The sequence below is a fragment of the Labrus mixtus genome, chromosome 11 (assembly GCF_963584025.1).
Source record: "Labrus mixtus chromosome 11, fLabMix1.1, whole genome shotgun sequence".
In the NCBI taxonomy this organism is placed as follows: Eukaryota; Metazoa; Chordata; class Actinopteri; order Labriformes; family Labridae; genus Labrus; species Labrus mixtus.
Genome location: NC_083622.1, coordinates 3,839,981 through 3,860,206, shown reverse-complemented (window position 1 = coordinate 3,860,206; position 20,226 = coordinate 3,839,981). Strand labels below are relative to the sequence as shown.

General features: G+C 41.3%; 3 protein-coding genes across 4 annotated transcripts in view; 2 read left to right on the top strand and 1 right to left on the bottom strand.

Moving 5' to 3' along the window:
• Positions 1-7,571, top strand: part of cdk14 (cyclin dependent kinase 14) — a 206,314-nt gene extending 198,743 nt beyond the window's left edge. For both annotated transcript variants that reach the window (XM_061049639.1, XM_061049640.1), the window contains one exon: positions 1,383-7,571. The gene's annotated coding sequence lies outside the window, so the exon portion shown is untranslated. The remainder of the gene's footprint in view (positions 1-1,382) is intronic.
• Positions 1-20,226, bottom strand: part of nod1 (nucleotide-binding oligomerization domain containing 1) — a 475,392-nt gene that overhangs the window by 315,963 nt on the left and 139,203 nt on the right. The gene's annotated exons all lie outside the window — the stretch shown is intronic.
• On the top strand, positions 11,244-17,002 carry fzd1 (frizzled class receptor 1). The gene has a single exon (XM_061049636.1). It carries the CDS (start codon positions 11,662-11,664, stop codon positions 13,324-13,326), a length of 1,665 nt encoding a protein of 554 aa, XP_060905619.1. The 5' UTR covers positions 11,244-11,661; the 3' UTR covers positions 13,327-17,002.

The following is a 20,226-nucleotide window of genomic DNA, read 5'->3' as shown; positions in this document are numbered from 1 at the left end:
AACCGCCGTGTAGTCTAAGAGGCAACGTATTTCTAATAGTATTCTATCCTCATGTGAAGTTCATGACGTGGCGTACGGCAGGCCGGATGAAGCCCTTGTTCATTTGTCTGTGGCCCGCCAGAGGCTGCATATATCAGGGTGGTGTGCCTATTCTATTTCCCAAACACTTAAACTGATACAAAACTTAGACGCTTTATTGATTTGATTTCTCTAGTTTTTTTTTTAAATTACAAACTACAAGTCCCACATTTGCATCCAACAAAGTGGTCTGTGGATGGATAAGAAGAACATCAATTCGACCTAAAGCAAAACATTTTTTAAACAGACAAAGCATGTCTAAATGAATAGGTACTCAACATAAGCACATTTCTATATCTTGACTTTGAACACTTGTAATCCAGTTTTTACCGTCAATGTAAAGCACGTTGAGCTTCCATGTAAAGAAATATGCTCTATAAATAACATTGATATTCCTCTATATACTGTCAGCTGCAGTCTGAAGTAGAAAAAGAAATCTACACTTTTTAATGAGCCAGAACTTACTTTTCCTTGTAACACCTCAAGAGTTTGACAAATACCTTCACCCTCTCCCTCTTTGAATCAAGAGCAAAATAGAGATAAAGAGGAAAATAAGAATTTTCATTCACCTTAAACTATAACAAAAGAAGGATTAGCTTGTTTTGTCCCTTTAAAAACTCTAAATCACCCTGTAGAAGCAGAGTTGAATTTGCGCAACTTCACCAACTACCAAGGTGCATGAAGAGTGAAAGGCTAGAGGGTGAAAAAGCTCCTGCAACTCTTGTAATATGAAGGTCAACTTCATTAACAAATTAGACCAAAATCTAATTTGTTAATGAAGTTGATCTTCATTCAGTAGTCAGAAGACTAGAAAGGCTATACAAGCTCAAGTCCATTTACCATTTACCATTTAGTTCCACTTCGGTCAATACTATACTACTATACTATACTATACTATACTAAGTGTTATTGGTGTACGATGTGACATTAAATCTCATGTCTGTTTCCATTGTGTGGGAGTAGAGGCATTATGGGAATAATGTGCTGGTGGGTCGGTAGATGAGAGCCTTTCTATGTGTTGTTGAAAGTGTCACTTGTGCTGGACTTGGACCCCCTCGAAAACGAGATGATTCATCTCAAGTGGCCATCCGTCAATACATGTGCATTACAAATGTACCTTGCAAAAAAAAACAAAATATATGAAACATTTCAACAAGCTATTAGATTCTTTTTTTCAGATATTCTCATTCATATGAGAGTGTACATTGTTTTTTCTTGTAATTTAATCACTGTTGTATCACAGATTGTTGACTTCTGGACTATCATAACTGAAGGTGTGTTTTGTCTCTTTCTCTGTCTTTCAGGTGGCTGTTGTTTCAAAAAAACAAAATGAAGACAAAGATGCTGAGACGGAGGATCCATGTGAATGAAAGAGCCCCAGTTCTCTTTATTTATTACCTTCACAGTAGGCGTGAGTGTGGATACGTGCGCGAGTGTGTGCCGTGTGCATGAGGACGAGTGCGAGCATTGAACATAGTCATGAATGCATGTGTGCATTATGAACGGTACCTAAGATTTCAGGCTATCATTTGCGGAGTTTGTTTACTTTTTATAAGGTTCCAATAACTCATATATCATTGTCACAGTGTAGGCAAAAGGACTTTACTATTGGTACATATTGTGTTTTGTGTTTGTAACTAGCCTCCTATTTAAGAATGTATATTTGTATGTATGATATACTCATCTAGAAACTATATAATGGACACTTTTAATATCGCTTCATCTTCTAACCACTATACTGCTCTCGCCATGACACATAACTTCATCACGAGGTTACCACTGCTACGTCATAATAATCCTTTCTTTGCCGCCTGTGTGGGTTAAGGTTGCACATTCAGATATTATCAAAGGAAAATCTGTTTTCCAAGGCTTTGTTTTGGTAGTTTTGACCATCATTCCCATCAGTTATCAGACTATTGAAAACGACCCAGGCTGGTAAAGTAGAGCAAGTGAATATCTTACTGTGGACTGTTAGGTCAACTGATTGACATATTAGCCTCAAAAGTTAAATCATACTATCCTGAGCTGCAGCTATGTAAATGTGCACCAAAGTCAAAGAGTTGTAAAGCCCGACTTTTTGAAATGGGCTGGACAAATTTAGGAACTAACCTAGGCCTAGAAACAAAACAAATGTACAGCATTTGTATTTCTTCCTTTTGCACTGATCATATGTACTCTAATAACATCATTGTAAATATCTTATATTCCTGTTTAAAAAAACTCTAAAAAAGTAACACAACAAATTGGCAACAATTCAATCTTCCTAGCTTAGTTTTCCAAGCTAAAAAAAGTTTAAAGTCAGTTTAAAGTCCTAACGAAAAGAAATGTGTTACAGTAAAACGCAAAGCCACTAACTGACTTTTGCATCACAGCTCAAATAGTTGATTTCAAAACAAGTCTCGCCTCTTAAGAAGCTACAAAGCCAATCCCAAGTTTAAAAATGGGAGATGGCCAATGAGATTTCAAGGCCTCGGTCACCCCCTAAATCTGCCCCTGGGGGTTAAGATTCTGCAACCTACAGTTACATAGCAATGTCTTTAAGGAAGTTCCTGTCACAGACGGCATATAAAAATGGACTAAACCAACAAATGTCACCAATCACTTTATGTGTTGCCAATTTTAAAACCCAGAGTTTGGGTTTTTTGTTGGTTGGTACACCCAGCTCTTATCCAACATTGTAGATAATTGTCAATCACAGGTGGCATTTCTTTAAAGCACACACTTTATTGTCCATTTTACCTGAAAGGTGTGTTCAAACCAAACGTTTTCAGAGAATTTCACAACTAAGAATGATGGCCAAAACTGCACAAATCAAGACTGCGGTTGACGAAAAGTACTCGTTATAAGGATTCTACTTCAATTTTTTTCCAACCGACCAAACCTGCTTGATATGAGATTTCTGTTGCAGCTGTCACAAAATCCTCTCCAACACGTAGATGATCTCAGCTGAAGATGTTGACCGTGCACACATAAGACAACTTGTAAACCATCAAGCAGTGTCAGGAAACACTTTAGACGCAATACTGAAAACAACAGATGTAAATGAAGTGTGTGCGCGTGTGTGTGTGTGTGTGTGTGTGTGTGTATGAGTGATAGTGTGTGAGTGTAAATATTGGCAATAGCTAAGCATTGGTGCTTCCATCCATGCAAACGAGCTAATGTACAAAAAGTCAAACAGATAGGCAATAGGCTGTGGGGCCTACTGTTGGATCCGGCCCACGACAATCCTCCCTTTCAGTTCATCTTGATCAAAACAATTGCAATATTCTTTCAGAAAGAGATGATCTGTGTCAATAATCTTAAGTTAGTTTTCAAAGTGATTCAGAGCTTTTTTCTTGCCTGAAAAATAAAGTTTTGGGGTGAGTGCATTGCAGTGTGTGTAGTGTGCATGCAGTATGTGTACTGTCGGTGGTAATTAACTGCGCTCAGTCCCATCACCACCAACACGTGTGCCCCTCAACGTCCCACAAGTTCAAAAATGTTTCGGAACTTTTTTATAACACAACGATCAAAATCAGCTGTAAAACGTGTCATCCGCAGAGATGTTTATACAGATTTTTTGGGGGTCTTTCTTTTGGTGTTTTGTGTGGAAATCTTTGAATATTACAGCTTAGAAGTATGGTGATAATTGTGAAGTACTATCAAATTTTACTCCTTTTTTCGATCTCGGTTTGAAATCGACAAAAAAAAAAAAAAAAAAAAGTTATTGGCCCTGTATGGTTGATTTAGCTGAAGAAATAACGCCATGGGGTTATTGAGTGGATACTGAAACATACTCACTCATACACACACTCACATATAGGATATAGATGTCTCGCCTGCGAGGATAAACTTGCACGTATCAAATCCTGTCAGCCAGAGTGCAGTATAAACCTGCAGCCCCCTCCATGCTCCCCTTCAGCTGCTATATGCCTTGTAGTCTGTCACATTCAAGGATAGATTTGGTTTTTTTTTGTCATGACTCAACTTAATACAACCCTCACAAAACGAAAAAAATAAAATTCTTCTTCTCAATTCTGGAAATGAAGGGATGCATGAAGTGACTACACTGTAAGAAATGTCTCTGAGCCACAACTGATTGTCTTTCTCTGGTCAGTCACAAGTGATAGTCTGACAGATATTAAGAGCTTCTGGACCAGAACTTAAATCATCCTGTTTTCAACCTCTTCTGACTCCCAGCTCGTTCAATGAGGAGCTAGGTACGAGTTGACGTAGTAGGAAAGTGGAGAGATGATTTATTTGATGGTCATGGCTGATAGAGGGATCATTAAAACACGGGAGATTTCTGAAAGATTATGGTTTGATTCCTGTGTGAGGCCAATTGTCACATTGGAAGACATTGACAATTTAAGAATGGACGCCATACAAGTCCACTCCCTGAAGAACAACCCTTTAAATCTCTGTTTCCTCTGGGAGACAAAAACAGACTTTGTCTAATCTACCGGGGTGACCTGTATTACAGTTTTTACGGTAATTCTTATTAATAATTTGACCTGCATTTGCAGATCTGACTCTACAGGGGCATATGCATATTTCTGAGTGTAGGACCACTGGTATAAAAAAAAAGGAGGGAGAGATAAAAAATGGACTTGGAACGGGATGTCCATGTTGATTTGTTGCTTGAGATTTCATTTAGCCGTTGTTTGACATGTTGTTGATTTAAACCTGAAAACGAGTCTGTCCAGGCTCATCTTATAAGACTGTAAAAATACTTGTTACTGATTAGTGAAAACACAAAAAGCAGTTAATGGAGGCTTAGTTAGTTTTTAAGTTCAATAAGTGACCCAAGTATTCCTCAAACTCGGCTCAGAAAAAGTAAGTTCATTGAGGAAGCGGTGGCATCATTCCTAATAAAACAACTCTGAAGTAAATAACCAAAAGGTTCTAGGTAGCACACAGTCGATACTTTTCGACTTTTTAGTTTCATCTCTTTCCATTTCAAACAAACATGTTGGCTACAGCCTCTAGCAGCTCACCAGGTCATGGTGACAAGGCTAAATGAACTGATAAACAGAGATCAGTCTTCTGACCCTCTGTTTGTGTGTGACCTTTAACCTCAGAGGACTCATCTTTACTGTGTAGTCACTTCACGTACAGAGAGATGATTGTCGCAGCCGTTAACTCTTACAGATAAATGTGACAAACAAACACATCTAAACCTATCCTTCAAAGAGAGAAAGTGATAAATAGAAGGCTTTGACGTTTCACCATGACTGTGTACCGCTCCAGCTTCTTTAACCAAGGACAGCCGTGGCTCTGAGCCAAAATAAATAATGACGGGCTAGACTCTCCCCGATAGCGTTTTTTTTTTAAAACTGCACTTTAAAGAGAAAATCAGTTTGCCCTACATTCCAGTCTGTGTGGCCACTTTTATGCACTTGCTTTCCCCCTTAATGACAAATAAATAAATATTTATACGTGACCTTGCTTTGCCCAACAAACCAAAAAAGCAAACTGGCCCTCCTGACAAATGTAAATATGGTCCCTTATTTTCAATCGTTACCGCAGATTGAGGAGTGCTTTCAAAAAAAAAAAAGAGAAAAAAAAGAAGCTGTACTTGAAGTTATCTCGCAGCTTTTCAGTGTCATCCCCAGGCTGTGATTGTGCGACGGAGAAAAGGGGAGGAGAGGGGGTGGGTAATGCCAGTAAAGCGGCGTGACAGAAGAGGGTTAATACCATGGAGCTGTGCTAAGATTGCCCAGCCTCGTGTGGCTTTAAGGGATTGCAGGCGGTATTAGCAGCTGAATAATTATTTTTGGGATGTTTCTTCTTTTGCACACTTTTTTGTGGTGTGGCACACATCGCCCCCCCCAACACTTATGACTTTTTTTGGAGCTTTGGCAGCCTGCAGTCTTGTAAAAAAAACAAAAAAAAAAAAAACAAAAACATATATTTTTTGGAGTTCTGTGTGGGCAGAGCTCCTGAAGGCACTCTGTTCAAACTTGAATGTTCTTCATATCTTTACGGATAGAGTCCAGAGAAGGAAAACTACCGTAAAACTTCAATTCACAGCCCAGGCTTTAATTTACTTCAGTCAATGAAATGACCTTTTATTTGGGACGGGCGTCACTACGAGACGGACCTCTAGTCATCTTCAAACAAAAATAGGAAAGGCTTGTAAATTAACTTCAAAATAATATTTGACTGTGCACAGAATTAGGATTTCTTGCTCTGTAAAGGCCCTGACACACCAAGGAGATCGTCAGCCGTCAGTCCTAGTTGGACCGACAGTGAGCGCTCGTCATCCTAGTTTTTGTGGTATGTTCAGCTGCGTCGCTACCCTTTTAGCCCAGTCTGCTTTTTTTTGCCGATTCGACATGATGAATCAGCGTCAGTCAGCATTGGCATGGTTGGTGAGCGGAATCACTCTGATTGGCTGTTCGGAGGGTTCATTTAACTCCCCTACAGCACGCCGCTGTAGTATCCATGCTTTCACCCATTAGTGTGGTTTCTCCTTATTTGTCGCCTCCGCCTCTTCTTTTCTTTGTCCACAATGTCCAGCGCCATTTTCAACTTTTTATCAGACATTATTCTCCATTAGTAGACTACCTATAATACGAGTGGTGACCGACAGCGGGGTGAAAATGGTCTTCTCGTATCATAACAACGGACTACCGCATTTGCAGAACGTACATGATGGTTGGCCGTCGGCTCTAGTCTTTGCGGTGTGTTCAAGTGCAACTCTTTGGCCAAGAGGAACGCCACAGTCGGCCTTCATTGTCACTAGTTCTTTGCCGTCTGCTTGGTGTCTCAGGGCCTTAAGACAGCCCACCTATCCCAACCTTCATGTTATATAAAGACTAACTGCACAGAGGCCCTCTTACTGAGAGCGGCCTTTATTTGTGCGGCAACACCAGGCTAGTGAAAGGGACTGGACTTCAAATTGGGATGGGCTTGTATTTGAAGTTTTACGGTATGTGGAGTTGCTCACGTAGCACTGTGACAGTAAAGAAAAGAAGAATATCAAAAGAGGAGAAGGCGGTGAGGTGGAGACACGCCTTCAACGAAGTGAAATAGTGATGCTTCCACTATGTGTGTATACAGGGTTGCAGATGTCCCCTTAATGCTACAAAGAGAAATCATATATGAATATACATATATGATGATATTAAATATAAGGCATCTATTTTTGTCATTCTGTATGATGTGGTATCAGTAGAAGGACGTATAGGTTGGATCCGAGGTGCATCCTCTCTGTACTAAATAACAAATCTGTGTTGTTGTTGTTTTTTTTTTCAACAAAGCTTCTCTTACGTTTTTATTTTCGTTTAGTTTTTTGTATGCTGCACTGAAAATATATCATTCTCACAAGTAGTTTGGAAAACAGAAGTGTCATCAGTCACTTCATTAAGTGAAACAATATATTATACAGTAGAATAGCTGTTGCATTATTTGTTACAACCTGTATGTAATGTTATTATGGAAGATGTAATGTCCTTCTGTAAATGTTGTTTAATGTTGTTTTACCTGAAATAAAATTTATTAATGCTTCAGACTGCTCTGTGACTGAATGTGTTACATCTTACGCTGTCCTTTTATCCACCTGTCCCTGCTCTTATTTGGGATGTCATGGAGGCGAGGGGAAGGGGAGGGGAGGGCTGACTTCCTGGATCACCAGCTGCCTAAAGACACGCAGCCTGTGCTGTAAAACTTTAAAGGAAGACTGCGACTTTTTTGATCCAGTAGATGTCGCCCTTGAGCACCATGCATGAAACCAAAACAAACTGCTGTTTGCTCTCCTCCAGCGACACACCTCCAACCCCTCTCCACTCGCCTCCGCACAAACTTGTCCTTTGCTCGAGCTGCAGTTGCCTGCGATCTGCATTGTTGTGTTAGCAAGCTAATGTTAGCACACTTTAGTTGTCTCTAACCTTCATATTGAACATGAATTTACACAGAATAACCCTTAATCTGAAAACACTTATAAGACATCCAAATAATCAATGATTATGTTATTCTTCTTTTCTCTAGTCCTTGACTAAAACCACTTCATACACAAGGTCGTCCCGTCCATGTAAACATGATGTAAACACAGCGCTGACAACAATACAGCTAGCAGGACTCACACTTCTCACTCATTGTAGACAGTCATGACTCAGAGAGACATTTACAGGAGATACTTGATTTCTGCTGTTTTTATGTGTGAAATGTTGCACATTCTTCCTTTAAAGTCTTTATATGTGATTTTTCACACTTAAATATAATATAAATCAAGTATATCCTCTGAAAATAACTCTGTGAGTCATGACTGTCTACAATGGGTGTAACACCCGAGTCCCACTGTCTGTGATGCTTTCAGAGTTTTCAGAGTCCTATCTTCACTTTGTTTACATCGCCCGGACGGCCGGCTGACTCCTCCCCTCGTGTATAAAAGTTGTTTAATTGAGGGACTAGAGAAAAGAAGAATAACATACTGTACTCACTGCTTAACTGTGTTTCTAGATCACGCTCATTTCAGGTAAATTTACATGCAGTGTGAAGATACGAGCATAATAAAGATCGCTAGCATTAGCATGCTAACACAACAATGCAGCGCGAGTTGTTTTGTTTTCATGCTGGTGCTCAAGGGCGACATCTGCTGGATCAAAAAAATCGCATATAAAGCCTTTAAGAACATAGTTTGTACCTACAGCCTTACACACTATTATTAATTGTTTTTTTGTTTTTTTTAAAGGACTGTAGGAGTGATTTTCAAATTCCTGCCCTTTATGAAACATTTTCTTTAATGTAGTGTTTTAAATCAGTGGTTCTCAGCTGTTCTAGCCTCAGGACCTACCGACACCTGCTAGATGACAAATGGCAGCCAACGTTTCTGAACATTTGCAACCATTAAAATATATTTAATGAAACATTTTATCAGTTTGGAGCGCTGTAACAAAACATCAGAGATTATCGACATCAGAAAACACGACATTGAAAAGAGCCAACAGGTTTGTCTTTATAAGCAGAGTTTCATTTATAGTGCTGATTCAGTTTGATGGCACCGTGCTTTAATGTGCCAGCACTTCACACTGCACACCACACATTGAGATTTTTGTTGTTCCTTTTTGTCCTCAATGTAAGACCACCTGAGCAAACTTTATACCTGGTCCTCTTCTTCGCTTGTCGTTTAATGGCAGATGACCAGTGTTCAAGTGCCTCCCCACCACCTACCATCACCCACTGAGTGTGAATAAACCATAAAACCAGTGTGAATAAACTCTGCTACACATGTTCTTTAAAATAAAAGCGTAGAATACATTTTTTCCCCCCCTTGGCATAAATGAAAACAACGTCCCGATCCACTTTTAGATCCTGACCCAACAGTTGAGAACCATGGATTTAGATCATTTTTTAGGACTGTCAGTATAAACGTGTGTGGCAACACCGGGCTAGTAAAAGGGACTGGGTCTTAAAATTGGATGGGCTTTTATTTGAAGTTTTACGGTATGTCTATAAATCAATGAAACGCCTTCCGTCCTTGACAGTGATCAACACTGCTTTGATAAAATATATTTAAGAAATGTAGAATGTGTGATTCACCTCCATAATCACAGACCCTTTAAATCTCTGCCAGACATTCACCTGCTTTCTAAAATGACCAATAACACAGGGAACTGCAGGAGAAGAACGTGAACAAAAGTCTCTCTGCAGAGCTTTACATTCAGAACACTATCAGTGCTAGGTCCTCCATACCCCCCAAACTACATCTGAGACACAGAAAGAGAGAGAGAGAGAGAGAGAGAGCGAGAGCGAGATAGAGGGAGGGGAAAGAGATGTAAAGCTAGTCACAGTGAGGCATCTGAAACAGGAAGTAGGTCCGTGCAGCTACATTTTAGCGTTTCTCAACATGTCAAGTTAGCACTAATTGAAACAAAGCTGGAGTAGTTCTATCTCCATGTTTATTGCCACATTAGGGCAGAACTATTAATAACTTTTTTCTATATTTTTCTGAATCTATAGTTGTTCGCTGTTGGTTCTTTTTATTCATTTAGCTTGAAAACATTTTTGATCCTTTTTAGTTTTTGTCAAAAAAAATCTCAGTATTTTTTGTCGTGTATGATCATCGTATGATGCGCCTGAAATACTTTCTTTAATTTGAGTGTGTTTATTTAACTTGTATTAAATATATAAAAATGGGAGTTTAATTGTTGATGTTAATTTTTCACTGAAGGATTGTATAAAGCAAAAATGTTGATTTTTTTTCACATCACAGAACCTTTACAAATACAGACAAACTGAACGCACCACAAATAACGTCTTGATAACTTCACACTGTTTTTAATTGCTTTTCCCGACTGACAGCAAACATCTCTTTTTTACAGGACTCAGCTGTCAAAAGGGCGGCACGGAAACAATAAAATACATTTAAAAATAATGCAAACGAGAGAGAGAAAGAGAGAGAGAGAGAGAGTCCCACGTCATGATAAATGACGATTAGCTGATAATACGTCTACACTCATGCACTTTAACTTACAGTATCACTGATTGCACAGCTCCCTATGTCAATACTGTCCATTTACAACTCTGTTTTTACACATTTACATTTAATCTTTTCATATTTAAAACTAGTAATGCTTAGTTAAATCCTGGTTGTATATATTCCCATTCTTAGTTTTGATATTTTTTGTGCTTATTTACTTTGTATTTAATATTATATTGTGTTTAAATTTGCTAATATTGTGTTTTTTGCTCATATTGTGTGTTTGGACAACCTGCTGCTGTAACGCCACAATTTCCCAGTTTGAGATCAATAAAGTAATTCTATTCTATTCTATTCTATTCTATAAAGCATTCATTTTGGTGCCCCCTGAGGACAAAGGGTAACTATCTTTGTTAATCTTGTCCTACTCATGTTTGTGGGTTTCAAATGAAAAAGCTCAACCTGCTTTCTCCCTTGTAACTGTCAAACATATAAGTTACTGTTATTTTCCATTAAAATATTAAATAACTAACTCTGACACTTTTCAAACATTGAATATAAACGCATAAATAATATTTCAGTGTGTCCACAGATGGTCTGGCTTGCTTTTAATGCTCATAAAGATGAGTGAGCATGAATGTATGTGTTTCATAACCAGTTAAAATAACATTAAGTGTGTTTGTTGTAGCACCTTGTTTTTTAAATCGCTGCTTGCAGGACTTTTATTCTGGAAGGCTTGGCCGGAAGCGCTCGTGCCTGGTGTTTCGCTTGACCTTGTTGTGTGAGCGCGTCAGAGAGAGAGAGAGAGAGAGCAGAACAGGTTTGAACGGCAGACTGACGCTGTTTCTGGCAGACTGAAGAGAGACTGGAGCAGCTTCTCCCTGAAGGAGGACGCTGTGTGTTTTTCCTGCAACCAAACCGGAGAACGAGTGGAGTAAATTTAAAAAATAAAATAAAAACATTTTTGGGGTTTTCCCCACATTAGTGTATCAGCTCGGCACTGTGAGGAAAAAAAGAGGGGGAGAATCGGTGAAATCCCGGTGGAAGAAGCTGCTTTTTATTTTCCTGAGCAAAGAAACGCCAACAAAGAGCGTTCAAGGAAGTAGGCTGCTTGCCTGGCGAGGAAACGTAAGTTAGTTTAGCAACAAATCCAAAGTAAAGCGGCGGATAGAGACCTCGCCATGGCGCACAACGGACTCTTCCGTGCGCTTTTGTCTTTATTTGTTTGTGTCCTCTTCCTAAACGTGGGGATTTTCCGAGTGAACGGGCAGTACGGCGGCGGCGGTGACCGAGGAATGTCTATACCGGAGCACGGATTCTGCCAGCCCATTTCCATCCCGCTGTGCACGGACATCGCGTACAACGAGACCATCATGCCGAACCTGCTCGGCCACTCCAACCAGGAGGACGCCGGGCTGGAGGTGCACCAGTTCTACCCGCTGGTCAAAGTGCAGTGCTCCCCGGATCTAAAGTTCTTCCTGTGCTCCATGTACGCGCCGGTGTGCACGGTGCTGGAGCAGGCGCTGCCGCCGTGCCGCTCTCTGTGCGAGCGGGCGCGGCAGGGCTGCGAGGCGCTCATGAACAAGTTCGGCTTCCAGTGGCCCGACAGCCTCGCCTGCGAGTCCTTCCCGGTGCACGGCGCCGGGGAGCTGTGCGTCGGGCAGAACATGTCGGACCGCGCCGACTCCGACGCCCCCAGCGCGTACCCCACCGAGCGCCCACTGCCGGACTTTCCGAGCGGGCAGTTCAGGTGCCCCTCCTCGCTCAGGGTGCCCCCTTACCTGAACTACCGCTTCCTCGGGCAGGAGAACTGCGGAGCCCCCTGCGAGCCGAAGCGATCTCACGGGATGATGTACTTCAGCGAGGAGGAGCTCAAATTCGCCCGGATATGGATTGGGATCTGGTCCGTGCTGTGTTGTGCTTCCACCTTATTCACTGTGCTGACCTACTTGGTGGACATGAAGCGCTTTAGCTACCCGGAGCGGCCCATTGTCTTCCTCTCCGGCTGCTACACCATGGTGTCCATCGCCTACATCGCTGGGTTTCTACTGGAGGACAAGGTGGTCTGCAACGACCGGTTCGACAACGACATCAGGACTGTGGTGCAGGGCACCAAGAAGGAGGGCTGCACCATCCTCTTCATGATGCTGTACTTCTTCAGCATGGCCAGCTCCATCTGGTGGGTCATCCTGGCGCTCACCTGGTTCCTCGCGGCGGGCATGAAATGGGGCCACGAGGCCATCGAGGCGAACTCGCAGTATTTCCACCTGGCGGCCTGGGCGGTCCCGGCCATCAAGACCATCACCATCCTGGCGGTGGGGCAGGTGGACGGCGACGTGCTGAGCGGGGTCTGCTTCGTCGGCATCAACAGCGTGGACGCGCTCCGAGGCTTCGTCCTGGCCCCGCTGTTTGTTTACCTCTTCATCGGGACCTCGTTCCTGTTGGCGGGCTTCGTGTCGCTGTTCCGCATCCGCACCATCATGAAGCACGACGGCACCAAGACGGAGAAGCTGGAGAAGCTGATGGTGCGGATAGGGATCTTCAGCGTGCTGTACACGGTGCCGGCGACCATCGTCATCGCCTGCTACTTCTACGAGCAGGCCTTCAGGGAGCAGTGGGAGCGGACGTGGATCAGCCAGACCTGCAAGACGTACGCGGTGCCGTGCCCCGTCCAGAACCACCCCAACATGAGTCCCGACTTCACCGTCTTCATGATCAAGTATCTCATGACGCTCATCGTGGGCATCACCTCCGGCTTCTGGATCTGGTCCGGGAAGACCCTGAACTCCTGGAGGAGGTTTTACACGAGACTGGCCAACAGTAAACAGGGTGAGACCACGGTGTGATGTGTTTTTTTTTTTTTTTTTTACCTCTCACACAGACTGCTGAGTGACAAACTGAATGATAATCCTCTTTTTATTATTTTTCTTTTTTTTTTATCGGACTTCCAGGAGACACTTGGTCTGTTTTTTTTAATGTACATATACATTTGTGAGATTTTTGTAAGTATATATTTGTATTTAAAGATTTTTAGAAAATACTTCCTTTTTTTTTTTTTTTTTTTTTTTTAAAACAACACTTTTTCATACTTTTTTTTTGGACATAATGGAATTGTACTTAAAATTATCACGAAGAGCCCAGCTGACCGTCGAGGATCCGGAAGGTCTTATGACCTGACTTACTGTGGACACCACTGGGGAGTATTTCTCATGGAGTGTTGGCGTCTTTGATCAGCGAGCCGCCTGTGAGCGCCGGGGTCTATTCTAAGCAGAGTCCCGTGAAACCCAAGTGCTTCCTCGTGGCTCCCCCCCCCCCCGCCCCTCATCCTTGATTAACCAGCTGTAGTTTGTGTCTGTTATACAGTCGAGCAGCAGTTGTCTGAAGGGGAAATGTCAGCAGTGTTGGACAAGAAGCGCTGCACAGGTTGTGAATGTGAGTCATTGTGACAGATGGTTGCGGCCTGTAGCTCGGGCCCCGACACTTTAAACATTCCTCTCCAAATAAAGCACACAGAACGATATCAGGACAAAAGGAGCACCCCAGAGTTTTTGCTTTTTTTTTTTTTTTGTTCTGAAATGATCTTTACACTTGAATTCTGTTTATAGCTAACAACATAAGCAACAGTTTTCCTTTTTTAATTCACCAGTAAAAAATCAGCAGACTCTTAAACTCTCACCATCATGACTGTGCTGATTTAATTCAAAGATTTAATATTTAGTATCTTAAATTCATCAGACAGTCTCACACCTCCATCCAAAACGTAAGCTAAGTTTTCATTCCTTTTTTTTATCACAACACCGGGGCTTCAGTTTAATACATTGTGATAATGTAATCCAGTCTATGGATTGACATTTTATCCGTTTATTTTTTTTTATTAGGGGGGAAGTAGCATCATCATAGAAATCAGAAAAATCAGCAGCATAAAATCAGAGGGGTTTTTTTTGTAATCAGAAAAGTGAGATGAGCATCAGTCTCTGTTATCATAACACTCTTTTTTTTTTTTTTTAATGCAGTCTCAGCAAAAGAAATGAACACACGTCTGTATCAGATGTACGTGTAAATGTTTTATAGGGAAGAGATTTTTCACAATTCTTAATTGCAGTAACATTTCCCTCACACTCATTCATTCAGATCAAATGAAGCTGCCTGCTAGAAGAAGGAACACACTAAAAAGAGAAAAGCTCAGTCTGTTAAGTCATATGCAATGCAAAGGTCTGAAACGTGCAGAAATACTCGTGTGCTCCTTTTCAACTGTCATTTAAAACAGGCTTTTTTTTCCTTATTTTTTTATGTTTTAAGTGAACAGAGGAAATGAATGAAAAAGAAGCCTGAGTGTGTTTCCAGCTTCTTTTTTCTTCTGTGTACAGTGCTGCTGTGGACACCCCTCTGAGCTGTTACAGTTTATTTTGCTCCCCTATAATCTGCCTCCAAAGTCAGAAGAATTTCCTTTTCATGCCTCTATTTCAACTTAAGGACAAAGTGTTCACACAGATCAGTTCACCAGACGGAGAATTAATGTTTTTTTAAAGATCCAACTACTAAAATAGTCATAATAATAATTAGAATAATTGATTTACTATTTCGGTTATTTAGAAGCAATAAAAAAGGTCAGACATCTTCATGTGCCAACCTTTAAAATGTAAGGTCATCTATGGATGCAAGTCTTTTTTTGGGCTTTTTGATTGTTAATCTTGTTTTTTTTAAAGTGACCTCAGGCTGTGGATGTTTAATTAAATTTTATAATCGATAAAAAAAGTATAATCGATAAACTGACAACTAGTAATAATCAGCTGATGAATTAATAATAAGGACAAAAACGTGTAGATCAGAGGTTGTTTGTGCTGATGAGAAATGATCACTGGGCCCCATCACGTCTTCCTCTTCTTCAGATCCGATGTTGGAGCTGTAAGCTCTGGTTTCAACATGATTCAGTATCTGTAATCATTCTGACTTTTTACTGCCGGTAAGAAGAAAAAAAAAAGAAGAAGTGGGAGAGCGTTTTAGGGTGTATCATTGATTCAGTTTCGGGAAAAACATGAGCATGTTGTGAAATGGACAGCTGTGGGGTCGAGGTGTAGTCCAGTTTTCTAAAATGAATCATCATAACTCCCTTTACTTTATCTTTGAGAGAAGAAGAAGAGGACGTGGCGTTCTCAGAGAGCATTTTTTATTCCCTCTAAATTCCTACAGGGAGAAAAAAAAAAAAAGGTTTTCATGCAAACAAACGGAAAAACTTTAAATCCCTGTCACGTCATTAGAACACACCGAGTACAAAGATAAAGTTAAAAAGCTCAAATATTTGTCTTTTTATTTTATATTCTATGCTCCTCAATAACCTTTTAAACGTAGCGTTATTCAAGCTGTGTGAGAGGAAGCTACACTTCCGCCTCTCCTCCTGCTTCTGTTTCTCAGAGCTTGTGACGTCAGACTTCGGCCAATCACAGCTCGTCCCAGAGAGCGAGAGAGAGAGAGCGCGCGTACGTTATTGGCTGTTTTTGTCTACTGCGGATGAGCGTGCGTGTCCCTTGACAGCCCGATTCTACGGCGGATAAACGCGACAAAACCCATGACAACATCCGCATAGCGTTCCCCGAGATGCGGATTCCAAGCGTGCCGCTCCCTCTTTTTTTTTTTTTTCTTTTTTATCCTGGACAGGTTAGCTCTGAAATGTCATTCATCCTGTGATATCTAAATGTGTTAAATGGTTTGAGTTAGGACATTGAAAGCGGTATATGTAATCATCAGTATGTGCGTTTGAGGCTCTTGCATTATGCCGTGTGCTCGTCTGGTTGGACAGTCTTAAAAAAAGGGGGGGGGGGGGGGGGGGGGGGGGGGGGCTGCAGGAAGAGGGATGTATTTAACAATTCCTGGCATTTTTTTTTTTTTCCTTTTCCAGAGAACTGCAGCTTTGAGGGGTGTCCAAACGTCAACGTGGCACTGTCTTTACGGTTATATCTACAACATGGGAGCAGTTTTTCATTTGAATGTGTGTAACAAAACATGTTTTCTGATTCATTCCCCCCCCCCCCCCCCAAACAACATACTTTCTTGACGTGGATGTTGGATGTGTGTTGACGTAGGAGAGGAGACTTTGGGCTTGATCTGCGGAGTAATTCGATCCTTGTGAATATAGCTGCGTGTCTGCACTGAGAGACTGAAAACGCAGCCAGCAGCTTGCATGTGTGCAGGAGAAAGGAAGCCTTGTGTTGAAATGCAGAGCGGCTGCTGTCAGTGCAGCGCAGCGCGGCTCACACACACACACACACACTCACACACACACACACACATTATGACTTGTGTTCTTGTCAGACGCTCCTTCACACGGTGCTTCCGGTTCATAATAATCCTTTTTATTGTGTTGACGGCTCTACAATAGTCACAGCTTTGAAGTAATTTTTTTTTTTGTTGTTGTTGCATTTGCTATGAAGAGAACCTTTATATTTATAGAAAAGAATCTTATATATATACACTACATTGATTGCTTTATGAGAATAAAAACAATCTCACCACTGCAACTGTCAACCCCGTGCACTATGTCTTCTTTTGTCTTTTTAAATGGGAAGGAAACAGAAATCCACAGGAGAGTATCAGAAGCAGGCATGAGGATTAAAGGAGGAGGGATTTCTTTTTTCTTTTTTTTATCATTTTGAGGTAAATCTGAAATGTGGGGGAAATAAGTCTAACTTTCAGTGTTGGTGCTGTGCATCATTTACAAAAAAAAAGTCAGAGGGAAGTTAAGATTTTTACTCTGAGACAAAAACCCGCCTTGAAAGTTTGACTTCATCTAAAGAAGTCAGTTTTTATTCTGTGTGAAAATGCATTGAGTGGAAGGTAACATAATTCTTCAGCTGTGTGATTAACTCAAATCAAGAAGGTCCTGTCATGAATTGACAACTTTCTTAGTGTTTTAAGGAAAGTGTCACTTTAGAAAAAAAAAAAAAAAAGGTAAAAGGCTTTTTTTTACTGAATTTTTCTCCGCCTGTGTCGACGTGTCTGTCTTGTGTTAAAAGTCTAGGTTGCAGCTGGGCAAGGCAAGTTTATTTATGAAGCACCTTTTTAGACACCAGGTAATTCAAAGTGCTTCACACAGGCACGGAAAGCATTTCAAACATTTCACAAGATAAAAATAAAACAACGAACAACATCTAAGAAGGCAAAAAAAGTTGAGGTAAAAATACGATTAAGATAAAAGGTAGGCTAATTGATCAAAAGAAAATAGTAAATACACACATACACATACATATATCTGTGAGTAAAGCAGGTAAATGTCTCTGATAACCGACATGCTGGTTTACTCAAATGCCACATTGAACAGAAATGTTTTGAGTCGGCGTGTATTTTAAGTTGCATCATTGTTTGGTGTCACCATGGAGACGTGAGGTTCATCTTAACGAGCAGAGAGTGACACCCAAACCACCCACAGTATGTTCACTTCATGTGACCAATCAGTGGAAGGCATTCATTCTTCATTCAGCGTTTGATGCAGAGCTGCGTCTCGTTCTCGACTAATTACTCTGAACAGACCGAAAAAGAACTTCTGCTGTGAATCTACAGACAGCGACACAAAGGTACGGAGAATATGACCTTCAGCACTCAGATGAGGTGATGACTGCCTGCCACTTTAATGCAGAGTTAGTGGCTGATTTATTTTTTGTGTCTTTCTTGTAAAGATGGAACAGTCTATAGAGGGACAGAGAGAGCGGGGGGGGGGGGGGGGGGGGGGGGGACTACATGCTGGAAAGGTGCCACAGGATGGATTCACAGATATGCTACAGGCGCCCCATCAACAGTTAGTGTTACATAAAAACCACTACAGTGTCTGAATGTGAATGTATTTATTTAATAGGGATAATGCTATTTAACATAAATTCAATACAGAGCATGAAACTGATGTTCTTCATAAAGAGCATACAGATATTGCTAATGTCCAACTCTTGTCCCTTGTTGGGCCTTTGGGTAAACAGAGTTAAAGTGTTCAACATTCAAACACATTAAAGCCCATAGAGGATACATTCAAATAGATGTACAACAATATGACAAGACAAAACGCTATCAACCAGTTTAAATGACAGATTTAAGATACATGCTCTGGTTTACTTTCATAAAACTTTTGTAAAAGATTTTATGTCAGAGATTAATTTTATTTCCGGTGGTGATGTGTTCCAGAGTTTTCATCCTTTGACAGATAAAGCTGATTGTCCAAATGTAGCTCTACTGGATGTGGTTGTGTGTCACAGTTTCCGTTCACTGTGCTTCTTGTTACCCTGTTGCCGTCCTGTGCTGTACTGTAATGTTGCTCTGTTATTGGGCAGATGGAGGAAAAAAAGATGGTCAAAGGGATGTTATCTATAATGCGCTGCTGACTCCAAACCGATGCTCCTCCTCCTCATCTCTTCAAGTTAGCCCACCTTTCAAAACAACACACCATGACAACCGTGTTGTACAGAGGACTTCGCGTTGAAACTGTCTCAGCTGGTGCAGCACCGTAGATGTCGGTAGTGCAGACTCTACGTCCTAACTTAGAAATGACCTTAAAACTTGGCTTGAGCTGGTGGAGTTTGTTCTTCTCCCTCACATGGATTCATTTTGTGCAGAATTGCAACACAGTATGAAACAGTATGGGGTTACATTGAAGTAGATTTCAGGTCTAGATAAGTATGTGGACGGGGCGCTGTTGGCCGGGTGATGGGGGGGGGTGCACGCTCCGTGTGCAGGGGCTGTGGTCCTGGGGGGCGGACGGCCCGGGTTCAGGTCCGACCTGTGCCTCTTTTTCCACATGTTGCTCCTCACACTCTGTCCACTGTCCTGTCTCTCCGTCGAGGGAAACAGAAAGCCCAAAAACAAACGTTAGAAAGAAAATAAAAGATAAGAATGTGGATTAAGACGGTTAACGTTACCATACTAAAGCTCCCGTTTGTTATTCTGAAATATGACATTCAGAATGTCTAACACCTAAATGATCACACAATAGGAGAATATTTGATGGTGTTTGGAGAATGTGACTGATGGAGCCAAAATGTTGACCACTGAGTGTGAAGGGAGGGGGGGGGGGGGGCTCTCACTGAAAGACAGGCTTCTCACTGATAGAGATCAATCTAAGGTGGTCACAAAACCAGGATTTTAAACTTTGATACAATGCTAATAAAAAAAATTAAACAATACCGATAACTGTTTTATTACCAAGGCAACAAAAATTGAAATCCAGACAAGGGGAAAAAAGGAGCTCAAAACAGATTTTTTCTTAAAGGTGCACATTGTAGATTTGGTAGTGAAATTTGAAAGTTGGAGAAGTGAAGCAATTCTATCCTTTATTGCCTGAAGTGAATACACAAACTTTACTCGAAGGAAAAATGGGTTCCTGGAACACTGTTTGGAGCTAAAAAAAAAAAGCTACCAGGTTACTGTTTCACTGTTGCCGACCCCCCCCCCCCCCCTCTCGTGTGTTACAGGGACCAACTTTTTCTCTGAGGACACCTCCGCTATTCTGAAGCCTCCTCTCTCCCCCAGCGGCACACCTAGGCGTTATCGATTTGAACGCGCACCATAATTAAGCGCAAGCAGCTGAAAAAATTGTCCTTTGCTCGAGCTGTGGTCTGCGTTGTTTTCTTAGCAGGCTAACGTTAGCACACTTCGGTTAGCTCTTCCTAATAAGCAGCAAGTAGTCTGTTATTCTTCTTTTCTCTAGTCTCTGACTAAAACAGCTTTATAGACAAGGTCGTCCCGTCCGTTTGAACATGTTGTAAACA

Excerpts from the sequence above, each read along its gene's own strand:
- fzd1 (XM_061049636.1), top strand. The coding sequence starts at position 11,662 with ATGGCGCACAACGGACTCTTCCGTGCGCTTTTGTCTTTATTTGTTTGT.